This window comes from Anoplophora glabripennis, unplaced genomic scaffold (assembly GCF_000390285.2).
Source record: "Anoplophora glabripennis isolate ALB-LARVAE unplaced genomic scaffold, Agla_2.0 scaffold1350, whole genome shotgun sequence".
Taxonomy (NCBI): Eukaryota; Metazoa; Arthropoda; class Insecta; order Coleoptera; family Cerambycidae; genus Anoplophora; species Anoplophora glabripennis.
Window position 1 is genome coordinate 51,877 of NW_019417433.1, and position 12,638 is coordinate 64,514.

General features: G+C 35.4%; 2 protein-coding genes and 1 long non-coding RNA gene across 3 annotated transcripts in view; 1 reads left to right on the forward strand and 2 right to left on the reverse strand.

Annotated features, from left to right (window-relative positions):
- LOC108915849 (glutamate dehydrogenase, mitochondrial-like) overlaps nt 1-4,714 on the forward strand; it is an 11,567-nt gene extending 6,853 nt beyond the window's left edge. Inside the window, exon 7 of the mRNA XM_018721994.1 lies at nt 4,598-4,714. Coding sequence (XP_018577510.1) covers nt 4,598-4,714 — 117 coding nt within the window. The remainder of the gene's footprint in view (nt 1-4,597) is intronic.
- Nucleotides 4,715-4,898: 184 nt separating this feature from the next.
- On the reverse strand, nt 4,899-8,950 carry LOC108915850 (collagen alpha-1(III) chain-like; the record flags this gene model as incomplete). Its single annotated transcript, XM_018721995.1, has 1 exon — nt 4,899-8,950. A coding segment is annotated over one exon (4,017 nt), but the record flags the coding sequence as incomplete, so codon positions are not given.
- Nucleotides 8,951-9,692, reverse strand: LOC108915851. The gene is made up of 3 exons (XR_001964742.1): nt 9,659-9,692; nt 9,160-9,188; nt 8,951-9,055 (listed from the first exon to the last, which is right to left on the reverse strand). It is a non-coding gene; the product is annotated as an uncharacterized LOC108915851 (long non-coding RNA).
- Nucleotides 9,693-12,638: the final 2,946 nt, after the last annotated feature.

Below are 12,638 nucleotides of genomic sequence, written 5' to 3' on the forward strand. Positions count from 1 at the left end.
GAAGAGGCAGCATTGAGTGGCCTCCACGATCACCGGATTTATCGCCCCTTGATTTCTTTTTGTGGGGATACCTAAAAAGTAAAATCTATAAAACACAGCCAGCGTCGCTGGAAGATTTGCGTCAAAGAATCGTCGACGAATGCCGTCGAATCACTCCGGAAATGCTTCGGAATGTGCGCGAACGTTTCGAACAAAATCTTTATTCTTGTATGGAAGCGGGCGATCATCACTTTGAACATTTAATCAACTAAGTAGTAAGTAAGCAACTAAACATAATTTAAATTTTAAAATGTAATTTTTTTTCAAAATATTGGGCGGAATTATAAAATTTAAAGTCTGTTGTAAAGAGAATTGTAAGAGCTTTCAAAAGAAATATTACTCAACCCCAATGCCATTTAAATATTTTGGGGTGATGCTTACCCTTGCTTGGGGGTAAAAGTGGCGGAGTCAAAAATACCAGCAAAGAATGTTCCGCTTTAATCTAAACAAGACGGGTCTGAGCGTTTTTCTACAATCTTGACGCAGTTCCTGAAAATGGCTCTGTTTCGTTTTCATTTGACCACCCTGTATAGTAAAGACTATGATTGCAGGTCGTTAGGTTAGGTTAGGTTGACTTAAAATATTTAGACTCGTATCTTCAAACGGATATTCAAGATCTTAAGTTTTAATAATTCTGCTTCTGAGATCAAATCACGATTTATTGCAACTGATGCAATTATCAATGATGATGGCCAAATAAATTTGTGTAAAGGAAAGATGGTTATTTTTGGAATTCCGGAACAGAATAAGCAACTATCGATCGGTTGGATGTATCTCTAAAGAATCGATGTCTTTAATGATACTAAATATCACTTGCTCGTTGAAAATGATAAATTTGTTAAACATTACTTAAAGAAATCAAGAGTTCTGAAGAGATATCGCCCTTTACTGAAGATGTACTGTTCATTTGTCCCACTTAGTGAATATTATCTAAGCACACATAAAGTGTGCCTGGCTGCAATCAGGGCTTCCCAGTGGGATTTCGAGAAAATTTCGAAACATGCGTGAAATTTTGTTTGCTCGCTGTGCGTCTTCCGATATGCGTCGTAGATCGTCTGAGGTTTCTTGTCCATTTTCACTCATACTTTTGGCAGAATTTGTGCCGCGTGATTGACTTTTTGAAGGTATATTGAATTATTTTTGAAAACACTGGTAAAAATTTTAAGTCCGCTCTAGACGCTCCAGACAACTAGAAAGGAAAATTCAATTTGATTGCAAACTAGATTAATATAACACTGCGTACACCTGACTTCATAAAAGAGCTTGGGGTTACATTTAAGAAGGCTTTATCTTTTGTAAAATTCAAGATGATTCACAAATGGTGACCAAAAATAAAACCTCGTATTCTTTGGTGAATTTTAAGGGTAGTCTTTCCTATAAAGTTTTTATCTAGGACGTTTCTTTAAAAAGATACAGGGTGTTAAACTTCAAAAAATATTTTTAATTTTTTTATTTAATTTAAAAACTAGTAAGTGAAATAATTTCAAATTGGGCACATGTATTTATGTAAACATTGTCCAAAATCTGAGGTCTTTTTCCTAAAATTTACATGCTCCAGTGGCGGAGATACAGGGTATCGGTGGCATATTTTTCTAAATAAAGTAGTACGCCACTGCTTTACTGTAACAACCATGATATTTTCGGATTCGTTTTTCAATTTTCTACAAATTACTACTCTCTTATGTTTTTCGAAAAAAAGCCTGATTTTCGAGTAAAACTTAAAAAACGAACTGAGAACACACTTCGACATTCGAATAAAATGCGGTTTAAAATTAAATAGTAGGCTGCGATAGTAATTTTGATAATTTGAGTAGTTAGAAGAAAGAATAAATAATGCTTGTTTCATAAGATTCAAGCAACAATAAATTTTGAATAAATTACATTTTCGTTATTAAAAAGCCTGTGTTCGTGCAAATGGAAGTATTTTTGAGTATTTACACAAATAAAATCATTAAAATGATGACTAATGTTATTGATTCCTATATTCGAATAAATAACCAAATGATTAGTGCTTGTCATGTCATTTAAGTAGAATTGTTTTCAGTTGTTTTTTTAAGTTTTACTCGAAAATCAGGCTTTTTTCAAAAAAACAAGGGATTAGTAATTTGTAGAAAATTGAAATACGAATCCAAAAATACCATGGTTGTTACCGTAATGCAGTGGCGTACTCGAAAAATATGCCACCGATACTCTGTATTTCCGCCACTGGAGCATGTAAATTTTATGAAAAGCCCTCAGATTTTGGACAATAAATACATGTACCCAATATCAAATTTTTTTCACTTATTAGTTTTTAAATTATTTTAAAAAATTAAAAATATTGTACTGTGTCTTTTTAACGAAGCGTCCTAGATAAAAATTTTATATGAAATACTCCCCTTAAAATTCACCAAAGAATGCGAGGTTTCATTTTTAGTCACCATTTGTGAATCACCCTGTATATTTACATAATAACACCACCTGTATTCAAATATTTTGGTTACATCATAAGAAATATTGTTAATATTTTTACACAACGATTGCTGTACATTGCGCTTATTCGTTTTAAATTAAATTAAAATCATCAGTAGTCTGGAGCCCAGCTATTTTTGTATAAGATTCTCCATAATATTTATTATTATTATTATTATTATTATTATTATTATTATTATTATTATTATTATTATTATTATTATTATTATTATTATTATTATTATTATTATTATTATTATTATTGTTATTATTATTGTTGTTGTTGTTATTATTATTATTATCAATTATTATCATTATACAGGGTGGTCCGAATTTTATGCAGGAAACTTCAAGGGCAGATAGATCTTTTTAAAATAATATGTGTTTGCCTTATAAACATTGGTCTGGGACGTCCCCGTTTTGAGATACAGGGTGTTGAAGTTGTTAAAAAAATGTATTTTTTGTTTATATCTGCGGAATCTATTAACCGATCTGAATAAAATTTGGTACAGATAATGTATGATAGTATGCCTTACATTTCCTAAAATATGAGCTTTAAAGGTTCAACCAGTGGTGTACAACTGGACGGGGGGCACCTCTTTTTCATACAAAAAACCTTACGCCACTGCATTTTTTACAAGTCATTGCAACTGATTTACATTCTAATGCAAAATACGCAAAAATGGCGACTTTATTTTTTTCTCTAAGATTCGCCGTTCTCACGTTATTTATACCAATACAATCCACTTGTGACAGACACTTCTGACCATAATATTACAAGAATATTTATGTTTATGCTTAAAAGTAAGTGCAGTTAGTAAGCACATCAACTAAATTATTTACACTCCTTTCTACACCACTTGTGAGGTAGTGTTCCTGGCGTGTTTTAGTTTTCCCTGGAGGCCTAATACTCTTTACAAAGAAGAACAATTTAAATCAAATCAAATTAAATCGATCTATTCGTTGCAGTAGTTGTGGTCTTGTATCTGTTGGAGTAGAATAAATTTTACTTTTCAGATAATCTCAAACATAGAAGTCCAGGGGGTTTAGATATGGCTATCTGGCTGGCCAAGACACTGGACCCTCTGCATCGTTATGGTTGATATTGGCAATTGGTCTTCTACCTATCCATCGCCCCATATAATTTTCATTAAGCCATTTTTATATTATTCTTCCAGAATGCGCAGGAGCACCATCCATTGTATCCAGCTATTTTGTCGTATATTTAATGGAACATCCTCTAATAATTCAAATAGATGATTTTTTAGAAGGTTTAGAAATGATTGGGAATTTGGACGGGGCGGCAAGAAGAAAGGTCCCCAAACTTTATTGCGAATTATTCCAAGCCATACGTTAACAGAAAATTCGTGCTGAAAAGATCTTGTCCGAATTTCATAAAGATTTTCTTGTGACCAAATATGCAGATTGTGAAAATTCACTACCCGTCGCCTTTGGTAAATGTACATTTATTATTATTTTGATTTAGGTTGTTCTTATTTTTTGTAAAGATAGTGGGTTAGGCTTCCAGGGGAAACTAAAACGCATAAGGATATCTACCTCACAGGTGGTGTGGAAACGAGTGTAAAGGATTTTGTTGATGTGCTTACAAATTCCACTTATTTTAAGTATAAACATAAATATTCTTGTAATATTATGGTTAGAAATGTCTGTCACAAGGGGATTGTATTGGTATGAATAACTTAATAAAAATGGCGAATCTTAGGGAAAAAATTCAAGTTTACCTTTCTTACGTATTTTTTATAAAAAAGGAGATGACCCCTGCCCAGTTGTACACCACTGGTTGTACCTTTAGAGCTCATATTTTGGGAAATGCAAGACCTACTATCATAGAATCTGTACCAAATTTTTTTGTGATCGATTAGTAGATTCCTGAAATATAGACAAAAAATCATTTTTTTTAACAAATTCAACATCCTGTATATCTAAAGCGGGGCCGTTCCAGACCAATGTTTATAAGGAAAACACATATTATTTTAAAGAGACCTATCTGCCTTCGAAGTTTCCTGCAGAAAATTCGGACCACCCTGTTTAGATTTCGTTACTAATTAATTAATTTTTTTAATAAATTAATTATTTACCTTTGCAGGAAATTTTGAGGCTTTTAGAACACCACAAATTGGGCACCGATGCTAGAACAGCTGCGTACATGATTGGCATAGAGAACATTTTTAAAGCCATATACTACCAGAAAATAATCATTTAAAACAAAATGTTACTTCATGAAATTATTTATTCATAAAAATGTACATCTATTTCATTTATATACAAGTTTGTATACGATGTGAAAATATATTTGTAATACTATAAGGGCATATTAATATTTAAATAATGGCATTAGTAATATTTACAAAATAATTCACTTCTACTCGAAATTACTTTATATATTTTTTTTGCTATGCGAAATAATGGTAACTCTTTCTCATTAGACTGTCGGTAAGTAGTCTCTAGTTGGTTGATGTGGCTGGGGAGATCCAGGGAAAAGTGAGCCTGATCCGTTTGGAAGAGATGGTACGGAACTAACTGGAAAGCCTGCTGGCGTTACAGTTGGATATCCACTTGGTCCTTGAGGACTTGATACACTTATTCCAGGTCGTTGAGTTTGAGATGTAGGACCTTCAGGGACTCCATACTGTGGAAGTTTTTGTCTATCTGGTGCAGCTGGACGGCCTGATGGAAAACCTACACCTTGTGAACCTTCGCTTGGCTGTCTACCTGGTTGGAATACACCAACTGATCCTGGTCCTCCAAATTGTCCTGGTGCAGAAATTTGAGATCCACCGGTCCCTGATGGTCTTACATTTGGATAACCTTGAGTTTGAGCGTTTGATGATCTATCTGGATATCCTGTTGAGGTAGATTCAGCAGGACCTTCAAATCCCGAAACACCACCTGCAGGTCGTTCTCCGCCAGGGAATTGACTTCCTCCTGTTTCTTGTGGTCTTCCATTTGAATATCCTACCGAACTAGGTTGAATAGAGTCCTGAGGTCTTTTATTCGGGTATCCTCCCGGTTTCTGAACTTCGTTACTAGGTCTCTGGAATCCTCCACTAGGATATTCTTGTGTTCCTTGTGAAGTTGTACTTGGATATCTGCTAGTAGATTGAGGTCTGCCACTAGGATATCCTTCAGGTTTCTGAACTCCACTGCTAGGTCTTTGCAATCCACCACTAGGGCGTTCTTCTATTCCTTGTGAAGTTCCACCTGGATATACACCAGTAGATTCTTGAGGCCTACCACTGGGATATCCTCCAGGTCGCTGAACTCCGCTACCGGGTCTTTGTTGTCCTCCGCTAGGATATTCTTGCGAATTTGTACTTGGATATCCACTAGTAGGTTCCTGAGGTTTGCCACTAGGATAGCCTCCAGGTCTTTCAACTACACTGCTAGGCCTTTGCAATCCTCCACTAGGACGTTCTTCTGTTCCTTGCGTTGTTACACCTGGATATCGGCCAATGGATTCTTGAGGTCTACCGCTAGGATAATCTCCAGGTCTTTGAATTCCAGTGCTAGGTCTTCTACTTGAACCAGGTCCAGTTGGTGCTATAGATTCTTCACCAGGGTACCCTCCTGGTCTAACACCGCCAAAATCAGTGCCTGGACCTTGACCTGCAACACCGGTACTAGGAAAGCCTTCTGACAAATCTGGATAGTCTTGTCCCGGAACTGGAATGCCGCCGGTCTTTTGCGCCCCAGTTATAGAGAAGTCGTAAATATTCTCATTGACCCTGTAAAGTGAAGGTGCAGCGTCACAATCGAATTGATTCCACCAAACACAGACAAGGTGTTCTTGATGAAATATAGTGCCATTTGGACAAAGGAAGTCATACGTTTTATTATTCGCGCAAATGTGGAATATTTGACACCTGGTTTCAACATCAGCATAGTAGCCACGATATTCCTGGTCATCGCAATCAAATGAAGTTTCAGGTACCTCGGATAAAATGGGGTAGTCTCTTCCAGGTTGACCAGGAATAGCAGAGTAATCTCCTTCATCTTCCTCAAAACTACTTTCTCCATTATAATATCTAGGTTGGCCGGGTACGGAATCTCGTGGACCTTGAGCAGATTCACGAGAAAATCCTTCTTGAGTAGCTCCTTCTAAAGCATGTCCACGTTCAGATGACCCTGTAGCTCCTGGTTGACCGAATTGTGAAGTTGATGGTTTTCCAGGTCTTGAATATCCATTAGTTCCTTGCTGTGGACCAGATTCACCAGAGGTAAACTGTGATCCAAATGGTCTTCCACCACTAGGTATTCTTCCAGTTGGAGTGCCAGACGCATCAAATCCAGAGCTTACAGGTTGTTGTGGAAATCCAGATGGTTTTCCATCAAAAGATACTCCTCCGCCAGGCTGAGTGGACCCACCAAATCCATTTCCAAAACCAGTAGATTTATCTGAACGTCCAAAAGGAAGTCGTGATGTAGATGGTGCACGTGAACCAAACGAAGTGGTACCACTAGAGGGGAACTGTGAAGCGGGAGTTTCAGATAATGGAAGTCCGCCAGTTCCGCTTCCTCTTTCTCCAGGGGGAAGATAACTACTCAGAGGTCGTTGTCCATTTTGTGGATAACTCGTAGAGCCTGGTTTACCTTGTGATGCAGAAGAGGACTGTGATGGAATCTGTGGTCTAGCTGGTTTACCAGTATCAGAAAGTTCATTAGATTTTAAATCAGGTGTCTGTTGCTGTGTGGTTATATCAGAATAACCATTTACTTGTCCTGTTGGTTCTCTTGGGAAACCTGGTCCATCTAAGGATCCAGTAGTTTGGACAAATCTATCAGAAGGAAACTGTGATCCTGTTGGCCTTCCTGTCTGAGAATATCCTACTCGCCCTTTAGAAGGTTCTTGTTCTCTAGAGAATCCAGAAGATGGTGTTACTGCATTGGACTGAAACTGCCCTTCTGTGGTTCCTTCTGATCTAGGACCGTTAGTTTGTCCAATAGGGAATTGTTCAGTTGGTCTTCTTTCTCCAGTGAAGTCACCCCTTCCTTGTTTTCCAGTGGGTCTTTCACTTTGTGCACCACCTGGATATTTTGCTTCTGCTCCAGGATATCCAACTGAACCCTGTGGACGTCTTGATTGAAAGTATCCGTTTGGTACCTGTTGTTCTGTGGTTGATGGTCCAGAAGAAGTCAATTGCGTACTTGGGTTTGGATAACTACCTAAAATAGGTCCAGCAACTTCACCAGAAGGGAATTGTGAACTTCCTGTTAGACCAGGTCTGTTACTAGCTGTTGATACACTTGGTCTTTGTTCGAAACCCGAGGAAACACCAGGACGATTTTCTCTAGGTTGACCTTCTCCCGCGAAAGATTTTTGTGGTTCAGGATAATTATAGCCTTGTTGATTTTGCCGTGGAAGGTTATCTTGTGGCCTACCATTTACTGAAGGTATATTTAATCCAGGGCGTTGAGAATCACCGATTCTACCAGCTTCTGGCCTCTGTTCCCCAAGAAAGCCAGTTGAAGGTCCTTGTGTTCCTGAAGATAAAGCAGATCCCGGATAACCTGGTTGTTGAGAATCAACGATTTCCTGTCTTTGTTCTCCGGGAAAGCCAGATAAAGGCTTCTGTACAGATGGTGCTCCGGAACCTGGATAATCAGGTCGCTGGGTTTCAAAAGGCACTTGTGTACCTGTAGGTGTTCCAGATTGGGCTAAGTTGGGGTAGCCACCAGATGATTGATCGGTTCCAAATGGTCCTGAAGTGCCACTGGATGTTCCAGGTTGTCTTGAACCGGAATAACCAGATGAAGGTTGCTGAGTACCTCCAGCAGTTCCAAGTTGAGATCCACTGGGGTAATTACCAGATGATTGGGTGCCAAAGGTTCCCGTAGTGCCACTGGGTGCTCCAGGTTGTTTTGAACTGGGATAGCCACCTAAAGGTTGTTGGGTACCACTAGGTATTCCAGGTTGAGGTCCATTAGATGGTTGCTGAGTTCCAAAAGGTCTCTGAAAACCACTAGGTTCTCCAGATTGTCCTGAACTAGGAAAGCCAACAAAAGGCTGTTGGGTTCCACTAGGTGTTCCAGGTTGAGACCCACTAAATGATTGCTGTGTTCCAAAAGGTCTTTGAGATCCACTAGTTACTCCAGGTTGCCCTGAACCAGGATAACCCGTGAAAGATTGAGTTTCGCTAGGTATTCCGCTGGGGTGACTGCCAGGTAGTTGTTGGGTTTCAAATGGGTTTGGAGTGGCACCGGATGCTCCGGGTTGTCCTGAACTAGGGAAAATTTGCTGAGCACCACTTGGTATTCCAGGTTGTATTCCACTAGGATAAGCTCCAGTTGCTTGCTGGGTTCCAAAAGATTTTTGAGTTTCAGCAGGCGCACCAGGTTGTTGTAAACCAGAGTATCCAGCGGAAGGTTGCTGATCTTCAAGTTGAGTTGCACCGGATGATTGCTGGGTTCCAAAAGGTAAGGTACCAGAGGAGGAAGCAGGTTGAGCACCTTGAGTTGTATCTGTTGACAATCCTCCAATAAATTTAGGTCGTCTGTTGTCCACAAAGGGAGTTTTTGGCTTAGGGTAGTTGTAGCCTTGTTGAGCCTAAAACATTTGTAAGTTTTTTAAGATTACATAAAACCGAATAACGATTGATGAACAAATTAGTGTTTTATCTACAAGGTGTATCATATGTATATGTATCTTACCTCTATACTCCCCACAATCATAAGCAGCACTGTAAATAAACAAAATAAATTAAATTATACCTTTTTATATTTCAAATAAATTTTCTATCAAAAAGTCTTATGGGAAGTGATAATATCACATAAATAATGCGATTATAATTGCTTAAAAAAAGAAATATCAATATAAATCGACATTTCTATTCTTTCCTATGTGAATGAACAAGATCTAGATTCAATATGTGAAATTGGAACAAAATAATTACGGTATTGTTCTGTTCAACATTATTCAATGAGAATTCAATAATGCCGATATAATACTAATGAACTTTGCATGTTTTAATAAAATTACATATTTAAGAAGAAAATATTAGACGCTTATAGCAAATGTTTTAATAAATGACACTAATTTATTTTTTCCTGAATAAAAACATGAATTTTACGATTAACAATAATATTTTCTTTTTATGTAAACACATCCCGAAAAGTATTTTTTTATAAATCGGAATATTTCGATGCTTACCTAAGCCTAGACGTAACCAGTCCATGTTGAGATCCTGAAACAAATTCAAAATATGTATTATAAACTATATAATTTTGGTATTACATAGAAAAACAAATTATTTCATTATTTCTATTAGATGACAAAATTTTAAATATACAAGGTGTTTGTAAATAAGTAAATATTATAAATAAGTCGAAATATTTTAGGGGGTGGTTCAAAATATGCTTCGTTTCCGAGATATAGAGCGTTTAAGTTTTAATTTTTTATTTATTTTTATTAATTATATCAAAGATTTTAAAGATATTTACTCGAAATTTGAGAATCATTTTGGAGAGATAAATGTGCGTATTTTGGGGTGATCTGAATATTCCTACTTGCACCAGTGGCGTTCGTGCGAGAATGCCACAACGTTTTTTAATAAAAAAAAATGGTTCGCCACTGACCCTTTCCCGTTTTCGTATTTTTTTAAAAATCCGCCATCAATTCTGAATAAAATTGGTCTCTTCAATTTTTTTCGTAGGATGCACCGTTTTTTAGGAAAAAATAAAACATATTTTATTGCAAGTTGTATATTTTTAATTTCTATTGATACATTATCTAGTAGGTTGCTGTCAATATTTCTAAATAAAATATAACCATTAAATTTCGAGTCAATATCTTTAAAAAACTGAAATAATTTATAAATATAAATAAAAAATTTAAATTTAAACACCCTGTATCTCGGAAACGAAGCATAGTTCAACCTACGTTTATATGAACTTATTTTCACAAAATAACTTCGGCAACCACCCCCTAAAATATTTCGCACTTATTTACACCCTATATACAATTCCTTAAAAAGAATCGAAGGATTTGAATTTTTAAGGAAATTAAAAAACTACAATTTATTAAAGCAAAGGTTATTGTACTTTAATGATACTAATATTTTCAGACGATTTATTAATATAAAATACATTTTCTATCTAAAATAATGAATTATTATGCCTTCAAAAATAGCACTTTCAAACAAACACCATAAGTAGCAATGGAATACTTTGTACCCAATCTTTTAAAAGTTGATTTGGTCAAGGTAAACGGTTATAATATAGATAAATTCTTTTGAAAACTTTCCTTTCTTTCGATTTCATGATAAAAATTAGCACGAAATACTCAGTAATTAAATATTTCTGAACTTTTATGTTGCATCTTACAGTTCAATTTATTCATGTGTCTTTTCAAATAGTTAATAACATAGCATTTCATCATTACCGAAGATCGAAGCAAAAAATGGCAAATTATAGCTCATTAGGGATATAATTAGAGAATTTAAAGAATTATATTCTCTACTTGAATAAATATTAATATTATATTAAAAAATCTAGTTGTTAGTGTTAAATTGACCTGTTTCTGTTCCATTGGTGTACTAATAATTTTTAAATAATTAGGTATATAAAAAAAAATAAATTTCACAACTATGTGGACTTATCCGCAAAGCATACTATGCTAATAAAAATTTGCTAATAAATGTCTTGCCATTATCCACGTTTAAGGTTATTAAAATTACATCTCTGCTCTGTATCTACGCCACTGGTTATTCTATATTTTCGGCGATACTACTAACTTGTGTTCCAATTCGAATTATTTAATTTTTGAACTTCGAAAGTGCCGTACTTCCATAAACAGTTTCGACTAACCAAAATTTTATAAAAAAAGAAGTAATTTTTCCGAACTTATTACCGTAGTACGCTTTACGATATGCAATTTCAGACCAGATGAAAATATACAGTTTAAATTGACTTTTTTGAAATTAAATTCATTTGATGAAAAAAAGATTTTTATTTAGGGAAACTGAAATCAGTCTTCTTGGTTTTAATATTTTAAAACGAAAGAGTTGCAAATCTATATTCCACATTACACATTTTTCTATAAAAAATATACAAGTGTACTTTTCCATTATATGATGCTTAATTTTGTTTAATTCTATTGCCACTAAACTAGTACATCCACTTTTTCCAAAATTTATCCGATCACTAAAAATATCAACGGAAATACACGAAAAACCAAACCGAAACTTTTGAACAACTAACCTTAGCCAAACAAGCCACTATTCTACAAACTAATGAACTGCTTTCGTGATTATCATCGCCAGCTTTTATATCGATCAACCCCAAAGGAGCATCTTCATGTCAGAAGTCACCCACCTCCGAAAATTGCAATATTAGACGACCGAGAGGAAGAGGGGGTTATCTCGAAGGTAACAGAGACAAATCTACAAGATATTCTTGTTTAATAGATCATTCGTGTACGTAAATAGGTAATCTTCGTTGGTGGATTACTCTCATCGCTTGCAGAGGTTTTTTTACAAGCAATATATGCAGGATATTTATGGGGAAATTGTTTATGGGTACGATAGTACATTGTTATCGTATAAGGATATTTTGCTTCTGTGTGGCGGTCGTGCAATATGTAGTTATTGTATAACGGTTGTTCTAAATCACATCTTTTGTAGTGACTTTTATACATACATAATTATTCAAATGTGGTTAGCTTTGTATTCTAATTTTGTAAGTCGTCTTCAATAGATTTTTAAAACATATCAAGTGTACCAGGAGTCTCAAAAGCATGGGCTGTTAAAAAGGCTGTAAAAGAGAAAAAAAATGGTTTCAAAAAATTTTTTGATAGAAAGTAAATAGTAATATTTTTGGTACAAAGTTTGTTCAAAAATATAAGAGATATTTCGTATAGAACGTTTTTTAAACTTGTTTTATATGTACCAGAGGATAAATTACCTAATTTGATACATATATTTAAATTGCGATACATTTTCTAGTTTCCACTAATTGGCCAAAAAATTGAAGGCCATAGAACTGGTTATAATTTATTGGGCCATTTTAGCCATTTTTCGTTACGTTTAATGTTTATTCAACAGTACAGTGATGTCGAGGTTTTAATCAGGAATATTCATTGAAATGTTTGTTTCGTTTTCGAAATACAGGGTGTTTAAATTAAAAATATACAG